Source organism: Salvelinus sp. IW2-2015, linkage group LG14 (genome assembly GCF_002910315.2).
Source record: "Salvelinus sp. IW2-2015 linkage group LG14, ASM291031v2, whole genome shotgun sequence".
In the NCBI taxonomy this organism is placed as follows: domain Eukaryota; kingdom Metazoa; phylum Chordata; class Actinopteri; order Salmoniformes; family Salmonidae; genus Salvelinus; species Salvelinus sp. IW2-2015.
The window spans coordinates 30,975,333-30,985,683 of record NC_036854.1 but is presented as its reverse complement, the minus strand read 5'-3'; the positions used below and the strand labels follow the sequence as shown (position 1 = coordinate 30,985,683).

The following is a 10,351-nucleotide window of genomic DNA, read 5'->3' as shown; positions in this document are numbered from 1 at the left end:
ATTCAGCCTTTTTGTGACATCAGTGATTTACTACATCACAGAGGTTTAATATCACACGTCACTTGCACTTTCATGACTGRATATTCTATACAACGATTGGGTATGGTGACAAACTAACATATTTCTGTATTGGAAATCGTTGGTTCTGTACACAGACAAAAAAGCTGTCCCTCAGTCAAAGCCGCTTCACATGTCACTGGGGCGTATTCATTACGCCGAACCTGTTGCTAAACGTTTCTTAAACGGAAGCAAACGGAACGAAACGGGGCGGGACCTACCTGAATTTGTCTAATAGAAACTGTTGTTTATGTTGCAAAAATGAAACGTTTTGCAACTGTTTGGACTAATGATTACACCCGGTCCGCTGGCTTTTGCGGTAGGAGCTTTGCTTTGTAGCAAGCTACCCATAATGCAATGCTATGCTAGCTGGTTCTTAGCGGAGTAGCCAGAGAGCAGAAAACAACAACAACAAGGGTGAACGAGGCTCAACAACAGGCTAGCTACTAGCTAGGCCAGCTACATGGGTAGCGACAAAAGAGYCGAGGATTTATCAAACGCGATGTCCTTATCATCTAAACGTATATGTGAGTGATGTAATTTTAGGTGAGGACGAATCATATTTGCTGTTGCATATCGCTTTGCATTTACATTAATCGAACCCKGCTCGAGAGCAAGCTAACTAGCAATCGACGTCTCTCTATGCTCGAATATTTTCCGGCGGCAGCAGCGGTGCCATGAACAGTGGACTCCCAGCTTCAGCTGCTCCGCTCGGGGGTGTCGGAATACCCTGCGTCAAGGTGAAGTTCTGCCGATACTACGCAAAGGACAAGACTTGCTTTTATGGGGACGAGTGTCAGTTTTTGCACGAGGAACCGTCCATGGCAAGCATGTCTCTTCACGGTGGAGGAAGCCCTGTCCCTTTATCCATGTCAGGAGGAGCCGTGACGGCAGCGGGGTATCCGCTTAGTGCACCCCCGGCCTGCCCGGTAGGGGTGCCGACCGTCACCAAAAAGAGCGACTCTCTGGGGTCTGCAGGCACGGCTCTGGATGGACAGCTGTTAACCAGTGAGTATGCTTGGTCTGGTTGCCCCCTGTTCGACACGACAGGGCCTAGTACATCCTCATCGGTGGTTGTTGGTTTTGGGGCGAGTGAGTGGCTTTGTTAAAATTGAGCCCGGGGATTCTCTGAGGCCTCTGCCCCCAAAAACGTGTTTTTTCAAGCTACATAATCAAGCATACCTAATTAAAGTGTCTGAGCACTAAAGTTTTCATCCAGCGTCGACGTTTGTGCTCCTTCAAATAATGCATTTAGCTAACTGAGACAATTCAGTGTTTTGTATTTGACCGCTTCAAGACGTGAGTGGGCAAATTCAGACAATCATTGGCTAACTTGTTAACTATCAAACTATGGCTAAACAACTTAGCCTAGCCATAATCAACTCTTGCAAAATCAAAGTTTGTGGCAAATTAACGTTTACACAACTATTGCAATAGCTAAGTTAACGCGCTAGTTAATGTGGAATAGTTTGGAAGCGAGATATTTTATCATTCTTGTCTTCATGCATGAGTAGGATGGCTAGCTAGCTTACATGCTAACCCAAAACAGCTGCTGCAGTGTTATGAAGTCCCTTTACTTAGTAGCTAGTTAGCATAATTAACTAGCAACATATTGCAACCACCACACAGCTGTATGTGATATCATTGAACTATGCACAATAACACGTTTGATTGCAACGTGGATATTATCATTTTGCACACAAGTTGGCTAGCTAGCTGACTGGATATAGTTGAAGTGTTTACATCTTCTCAAGAAGCTTGCTGATTGGCTACTCATCTGTAACGGACCAGTCCTGCAAATGAAGACAGTCAACATTAGTTAAACGACTTTTGTGCATTAAGTGCATTTTGCTTCACACAGCCATTTAATGAATGAGATTCTTGTTGACTCTTTAAGGGAGAAAGTGAGCTGTTCTTTAATTTAGATGTTTTCGACCAGCAACTGGACAAACAATACATTAGGCTGATAGTCTGTATGGCATCGTTTGTCTCAGTCTCCATAATGTTTTCCAAACATTGAATAGGACATTTACCAGGACCATCCAGATCTTGTGCCTGTGTAGTAGAAGGGATGTCTGATTCTGAACCCCTCATCCCTGTCCTCTGCAGTCCCTGGTATGGAGGGTGGGACTGATGCTAATCTGACCAACTCCTACTTCAGCAGCAGCTTCATTGGGGTCAATGGCTTCGGGAGCCCCGCAGAGTCTAAATACTCAATGATGCAGGTATGACCAGCCTCAGAATTAAACTATATAGTACTGACTGAACAGATGCACTCAAGTGTTCCGGTACCAGCTTCAGAGCTACGGTAAATGAGGAAATATGGGTCAATTACTGAATGATAGTGCTACTTGGCTAATTTGGAAAAGGTGTTCTTCTTGTATGTTAATCAGAAAGTCTGGTTCAGAACTGGTCCAAAGACTATTAATTACGTAGGCCTAMGTGCTTGTTTTATTTCAATTGTGCACGTATGTAGGCTATTTAATCTGTAATTCAACCAGATTTATACACCTAAGCAGAATTCCAAGACAATCAGCCAGTGATGCAGATACTAATGGGAATTATTTTGCTACAGACTAGTACCTTTTAAGAAAATCAGGGTTGTTTGCTTTGCTAGGATATGTTAGCTAACTAAGAGAGTACACTTTTAAGCATCTGTGTTTTGTTTGTCATTGTTTTGTAGAGAATGACCAGCAGCAGCAGCAGTTCTRCCAGTCTCCTTGATGATGGTGCAAAGAACTTTAGCCACAGCGCTCACGGTAAGAAGTTAGAACCCAGCACCTACAGAACACTTTATGTATCAGATCATTGAAACTAAAAACTGTAGAATTATAATTGAAACTACTTCTAACTTTTTGATTGGAACACCCATTGAATCACTGACAGATCTATTCCATGGAACCCTCGCAGTTGGACCAGGTCAGAGTTGTGGGTCGATGGAAAACTCCCCTTGGACAACACAGTCTTCGTTCCCTCTTCCTCTATGTCCTCTTCCAGATCCAGTTAGTTCTCCTATGTCCTCACTCTTCAGTGACTTTGGTGCTCTGAGCATATCACAAAGGAGAAAGGTAAGAGCACCACTACCCTGGGTCCTGGTGCGGTTATCAACCAAGGGTAATAGTTGGATTTTGAGGCGTCTATTGTGTTTTTTTTTTTAGGGCCTACGGTGGAAAATAGTTCAACCTAAACCCATCCGTGGTGGTTGGGTTGTGTGTTTTCTCTAGCTCATGTCATCCTGTCTCTGTTGGTTGTTTTATACACTCCCCTACGTATTTATTTGGACAGTGAAGCTAAAACTTTTAATTTGGCTCTGTACTCCAGCATTTTGGATTTGAGATCAAATGTTTTATGAGGCAACATTACAAAAAGTCACCTTTTTTATTTGAGTGTGTTTTCATGTTTTTTTTATATTTAGAAATGGAGGTGTCATAGGTATTTGGAGAAATTCCATTTATAGTATATTCAATTTAGTCAAGTTTAGTATTTGTTCTCATATTCTTAGCACGCAATGACTACATCAAGCTTGTCACTCTTCAAACTTGTTGGATGCATTTGCAGTTTGTTTGGATTATGTTGTGCCCAATAGAAATTCATGCTAAATAATGTGTTGTCACTTTCATTGTAAATAAGAATATAATAGGTTTCTGAATACTTCTACATTAATGTGGATGCTACCATGATTACAGATAATCATGAATGAATCATGATTAATGAAGAGTGTGAGAGGCATATCATACGCCCCCCAAAAATTCTAACCTCCCCTGTTATTGGTTATGGTGAGAGGTTAGTATGTTTTGGAGTTATGATATAAAATGCTAACCTCTCCTGTTATTGGTCTGTCTCTTATACACATCTAGATGTGTATAAGAGACAGCCCCCAGAAAATGCTAACAACCCCTGTTTTGGTAATAGAGGTTAGCATGTTTTGGGGGCATGATCTTTGTGGATCTGCAACTTTCCCACTCATCATTGTTCACGATTTATGGCAAAATCGATGCCATAACCAATTGCATTACTGCTAAAACCAGCTTTGATCGGTCTTAAATATCCCTAGTTGCATTCATTGAAATTGGCATATTTGTACACTTTTTTAAGGACACACCTAAAATATTTCCATCTCTCCCACCTCAGTGCAAACCAGCTGATTTTTAGACRGGTAAATTGCTGAACCTGGTGCAAGAGCTGGAAAGTGCGCCAGATGCGCCAGATTTTACATGATGAAATTGCAAACTAACGTGCGTTTGACAGTTCTGAACTCCTTACCGCCAGCTGAAAATAGAAATAAATTCACCCTATAAGTGAATTTATCCAAATAATAGTGACACCTTCAAATGAAGGGACTAGATACTTTTATTTCWAAACGGTTAAACGGATGTGTATGAAAATACCCTCAAATGAAGTGACATTCTGTACTATCATCCATGGGCGCAACTTTCACTGGGGACGTTCTGAAATTGTATTATTGTCTCCCCGTGTTTTATTATTGAAATGTGATACAAAACGAGGCAATAGTGTGCTTTAGGACCATGTGGACACACGCCTCAGAGGGATCGGGTAAGCTGTTTGGAGTATTTATCCAGTCGSATAAAAAAATTATGCTGCCCCCCCCACTTCGAAAACTAAAGTTGCACCCCTGATGTCTACTCATATAAAACATTTGCGCTCAAATCCAAAATGCTGGAGTATAGAGCCAAATTAAAAGTTTTAGCTTCACTGTCCAAATAAATACATAGAGAAGTGTATGTTTTCCAGTATGCGATGAAGCCAAAGCTGCTTACAAGGAAACAAACATTATACTAATACAATCTCTGATGAAGCAGAACAACTTAATCTAATTCTAATATCATGCATCTCTCGCTCTTTCTCTCTCACGCTCCCTCTCGCTCGCTCTCCCAGGCTCCCAACCCTACAGCCAATGAGTTCATCCCTAAGGGGGTTCCCCGCATGGCCACTATGGTCCAGTCCAGTGTTCCAGCCTTCCCCTTGCCCCTCTTCCCCCACCCCAGCCTCAGCAGCTCCACCGCCGCTGCCCTAGCACCCGGTGAGCCACCCACTACAAAAACCACTTCATTCTCTGACTTAGAACCCACCAACCAAGGGGTTGTATTGCTTTCAGCCTTGCTGTCTTTTTGCACCATATCGTGGATATGTCAGGTTGAGTGAGTTTGCAGTGTAGAGGTTCTCTAATGATGTTACTTCCCATTGTTCTCCTGGCAACCAGGTGAATGGACTCCATACAATGGAGATGCTCTAGAAAAAACAGCAGACAATGTATTATTCAAGTATATCCCCAACATGATGAATTCCACCATAGTCAGTCACCCGTTAGTCAGAACAATGATTGGAGCCATTCCAATGAACTCTGTACCTCTGTTTAACCAATGTCCTCTCTGGTATCCCCCCTCTCCACAGGGATGTCTCTTTCTGCAGGGTCCTCCCCCCTCCACTCCCCCAAAATCACCCCCCACACCTCCCCCGCCCCTCGCCGGCGCAGCCACACCCCCAACCCCAACAACCCCAATCCGGCTAACTACATGGTACCCACCAGTGTGTCTGACCAGGGGGCCCACATCATCCAGAAGGAGACGGTGGGGGGGACCACCTACTTCTACACCGACAATACCCCCGCTCCCATGGCCGGGATGGTACGTTCCATTTAGTCTGCCCTTACTTGACGGCATTGAAAATAAATTCCTCATTATCATCAGTGGACTGTCAGTTATGATTTCTCCATCAATAGGAAGTGCAGTCATTAAATGTGTTTCTGTGCAGGTGTTTCCTACCTACCACATCTACCCCCCCACTGCTCCCCACGTGGCCTACATGCAGCCCAAAGCCAACGCCCCGTCCTTCTTCATGGCTGATGAACTCCGACAGGTACCCCCCCGTCTCTTATTTGTCAGTATCCATCTCTCTCTCTCTTCATCCCCCTGGTTCTTCCTGTCTGAAACCCCAACTTTCTGTTTCCCTTTCGGGCCCTTCTCTTTTTTGCCCTGTCTCCATATTTCACTCTTTCTCTCTCATCTACCTGGTTCTGTTTGTCTGGCTCTGTTCTAATCCTCCAATCATACTGTGATGTCATTTTCTGTGGTTCCCTCTAGGAGCTGATAAACAGACATCTAATCACCATGGCTCAGATCGACCAATCAGAGAACACCGGTAAAGCATTCCTTCCCTGATTGGCTGAACAGAGGTAGTGGAGGGGCTATTATTGGGTTATTGGAGTTGTGGTCATTGTGGACAGTTGATATGTGTTCTGACGTTGTGGTCATTGTTGGACAGTTGAAATGTGTTCTGACGGTGTGGTTGTGTAGCTTCTGTTGCGGTCGATGTGGAGTTTCCTTGCAGGCTGAAAGTGAGACTCTCATCTGAGTCACGTCTCTGTCTGTAGGATTCCTGACGACAGTTTACATACACACACACACACACACACACACAAATAGTCACACTGGTTGGTTTGTAGAACATTGTCATGTTGTTCAACTATAAAAACTTGTAACTGAAGATGAGTGTCAACTGATGTAGTTGATGTAGACATTGTGTGCTGGTGTATATACACTGTGTACACCCCCCTTTGCCCCCAGAACAGCCTCAATTTGTCAGGGCAGGGACTCTACAAGGTGTTGAAAGCGTTCCACAGGGATGCTGGTCCATGTTGACTCCAATGTTTTCTCACAGTTGTTAAGTTGGCTGGATGTCCTTCGGGTGGTGGACCATTCTTGATACACTTGGGAAAATTGAGTGTGAAAAACCCAGCAGCGTTGCAGTTCTTGACACACTCAAACCCGTGTGCCTGGCACCTACTACCATACCCTGTTCAATGGCACTTAAATCATTTGTCTTGCCCATTCACCCTCTGAATGACACACATACACAATCCATGTCTCAATAGTCTCAAGGCTTAAAAATCCTTATTTAACCTTTCTCCTCCCCTTCATCTACACTTGTTAAAACAAGTGACATCAATAAGGGATCATAGATTTCACCGGGTCAGTCTGTCAAGGAAAGAGCGTGTGTTTCTAATGATTTGTCCACTCCGTGTACGTGTGTTCTCATGCCGTGTATCCCTGTCCCAGGTGTTCCATCTGAGGTGGACAGCTACCACAGCCTGTTTCCCCTGGAGCCTGTCCCTCCTCCCAACCGCCTGCAGAAGACCAGCAACTTCAGCTACATCACTTCCTGCTACAAGGCCGTCAACAGCAAGGACGACCTGCCTTACTGCCTGAGGAGGGTACATGGTGAGACCACACACACACTTTGCCTTCATGTCCTTGAGATTTTAAATGATCAGGTCTTTTCTCAGCCTTGATTGAAAATAAAAGGTTTCTTGAGTGGTCATGTTCTCTAAATGTCTTTCCTGTGTGTGTGTTCAGGTTTCAGGCTGGTGAACACCAAGTGTATGATGCTGGTGGACATGTGGAAGAAGATCCAGCACTCCAACTCTGTTACCCTGAGGGAGGTCTTCACCACCAAGGCCTTTGGAGACCACTGTGAGTTGTGTGTGTGTGTGTGTGTGGGGGGGGGGGTGTGGGTGGTCTCTAAGTGTGTTTCCATTGGTTTTTGTTTTCAGTGTATGTTTGATTCATAACCCCCACGCTAACCTCCTGTTCCTCTCTCAGCGTTGGTGTTTTCCTATGACTTCCATGCGGGGGCAGAGACCATGTTTAGCAGGCACTTCAACGACCCCACTGCCGACTCCTACTTCACCAAGAGGAAGTGGGGTGAGTCTTTGTCCACCTCGACATCATCTGACCCCAATGCATTCCCCATCCACCTCTCTCATACTGACCCCAATGCATTCCCCATCCACCTCTCTCATACTGACCCCAAGCTTCCCCATCCACCTCTCTCATACTGACCCCAATGTACTCCCTCCACCTCTCTCATACTGACCCCAATGTACTCCCTCCACCTCTACTGCACCTATGCTGACCCAAGTACTCCCTCCACCTCTCTCATACTGACCCAACGTACTCCTCACCTCTCTCATACTGACCCCAATGTACTCCCCACCTCTCTCATACTGACCCCAACGTACTCCCTCCACCTCTCTCATACTGACCCAACGTACTCCCCCACCTCTCTCATACTGACCCCAACGTACTCCACTCCCATTCCTCCTATCTCTCTCACCTACTATACTCCCCCAATGTCTCCCTCCACCTCTCTCATACTGACCCCAACGTACTCCCTCCCATCTCTCTCATACTGACCCCAACGATACTCCCTCCACCTCTCCTCATACTGACCCCACGTACTCCCTCCACCTCTCTCATACTGACCCCAACGTACTCCCTCCACCTCTCTCATACTGACCCCAACGTACTCCTCCACCTCTCTCATACTGACCCAACGTTACTCCCTCCACCTCTCTCATACTGACCCAACGTACTCCCTTCCCACCCTTCTCTCATACTGACCCCAACGTACTCCCTCCACCTCTCTCATACTGACCCCAACGTACTCCCTCCATCCCGTGCTCTTCACTATGACTGCTAATACTACTTGAGGGCCTCCCTCCACCATCTCTCATACTTGACCCCAATCACTCTCTCCACCTCTTCTCTTCACTGACCACTGTACTACCCTCCCACTCTCTCTGACCCCAACGTTACTCCCTCAATCCACTGCTCTCGTGCTCCAACTAGCTCCCCCTCCACCTCTTGCCACTGACCAAGCCAATTCCCCTCGCACTCCTCCATACTCACAACATTCGCCCTCAGCTCTTCTCCTCAGTACTGACCTCTCATATATACCCCCTTCCACCTCTCTCATTGACCCCAAGTAATCCCTCTAACGTGCCTATTCGCCTCACCCACAAACTACCGCCCTCTCATACTGAGACCCCACACGTACTCCCTCACCTCTTCTCATTACTGACCCAAGTATCCGCACCTCATAGCCCCGATACTCCCTCCACCTCTCTCATCACTGACCCCAACGTTACGCCTCTTCCACTCTCTCATTCTGCCCCAACGTACTCCTCCACCTCTCTCCAGTACTGACCCAACGTATCTCCCTCCTACTCTCTCATCTGAACCCACCACGTACTCCTCCACCTCTCTCATTACGACCCACGTACTTCGCCTCCACCTCTACTCATACTGACCCCACGTACTCCCTCCACCTTGCTCATACTGCGCCCAACGTACTCCCGCTCCACCTGCTCTCATACTGACCCCAAGCGTTTACTTCCCTCCACCTCTCTCATACTGACCCCAACGTACTCCCTCCACCTCTCTCATACTGACCCCAACGTACTCCCTCCACCTCTCTCATACTGATCCCCCTTTCATGACCCCCTTTATTCCTCACCGCGTCTCGTTTTTAAAAACTTGACTTGTTCCTAACAGGTTTTCTATATGTCCCGGAGTGAATGTCTTGTGTAGTGATTTATTTTGAAAGTATAGACATGTCCGTCTGTGTGAGGGGTTGTGTGTGTATACAACTAGTGGTGTCTTTCTCTGTGAGTTGACCGGTGCTAACGGTTTCTCTGAGTGTGGTAAAGGGGTGTAGGGGGTAAGTGGATGTTTGTGGTGCCAGCACTGACAGTTGCTGGTCTGTGTGATAGTAGGGATGTCGTGTGTGTGTGTGTGTGTGGTTGCTGGTGTGCTCATGCTGTAGTTGGGGTAGGGGGGGAAGCTGTGGCTGAAACTGATCCTGAGACAGGTGCTATAGCTACTAGGCAGGCCCAGAGGAAGCAGAGCCTCTCTGACCTCTGTTGTAATTACTACTCTATATCACACTAACACCTCTCTCAAGTGTTCATTGTGTGTGTATGTCTGTGACTACGTGTCTTGACATTTGGTTCCCAAGTGGCGCAGCGGTCTAAGGCACTGCATCTTAGTGCTTGAGGCGTCACTACAGACACCCTGGTTCGAATCCAGGCTGTATCACAACCAGCCGTGATTGGGAGTCACATAGGGRGGCGCACAACTGATCCAGCATCGTCCGGGTTTGTCCGGTGTAGGCTGTCATTGTAAATAAGAATTTGTTCTTCTGACTTGCCTAGTTAAATAAACAAAACTGGCCTAGGAAGTTGATCCTTTTTATTTGAGAAGCCTCTATGTGTTTCTAATCATGTGAGTCTGGTGCCCCCCTGTAGGACAGCACGAGCCTCCACCACCCCGGCAGCACGCTGGTCTGCTTCCTGAGTCTCTGATCTGGGCCTACATCGTCCAGCTGAGCTCAGCCCTCAGAACTATCCACACTGCTGGTCTGGCCTGTAGGGTCATGGACCCCAGCAAGATCCTCATCACCGGCAAGACCAGGTACCCACACACACCTTGCAGGC

The 10,351-nt window shown here is 46.4% G+C and overlaps 1 protein-coding gene across 1 annotated transcript in view; it reads left to right on the top strand.

Moving 5' to 3' along the window:
* The first annotated feature begins 334 nt into the window (after nt 1-334).
* The window catches only part of LOC111972825 (poly(A) specific ribonuclease subunit PAN3), a 21,376-nt gene continuing 11,359 nt past the window's right edge, over nt 335-10,351 (top strand). The window contains exons 1-12 of the mRNA XM_023999930.2: nt 335-1,065; nt 2,167-2,282; nt 2,741-2,816; nt 2,944-3,125; nt 4,954-5,098; nt 5,470-5,702; nt 5,830-5,934; nt 6,159-6,216; nt 7,134-7,295; nt 7,431-7,547; nt 7,677-7,778; nt 10,163-10,328. Of these exons, the coding sequence (XP_023855698.1) occupies nt 735-1,065; nt 2,167-2,282; nt 2,741-2,816; nt 2,944-3,125; nt 4,954-5,098; nt 5,470-5,702; nt 5,830-5,934; nt 6,159-6,216; nt 7,134-7,295; nt 7,431-7,547; nt 7,677-7,778; nt 10,163-10,328 (1,793 nt within the window). The 5' untranslated portion in view covers nt 335-734. The remainder of the gene's footprint in view (nt 1,066-2,166; nt 2,283-2,740; nt 2,817-2,943; nt 3,126-4,953; nt 5,099-5,469; nt 5,703-5,829; nt 5,935-6,158; nt 6,217-7,133; nt 7,296-7,430; nt 7,548-7,676; nt 7,779-10,162; nt 10,329-10,351) is intronic.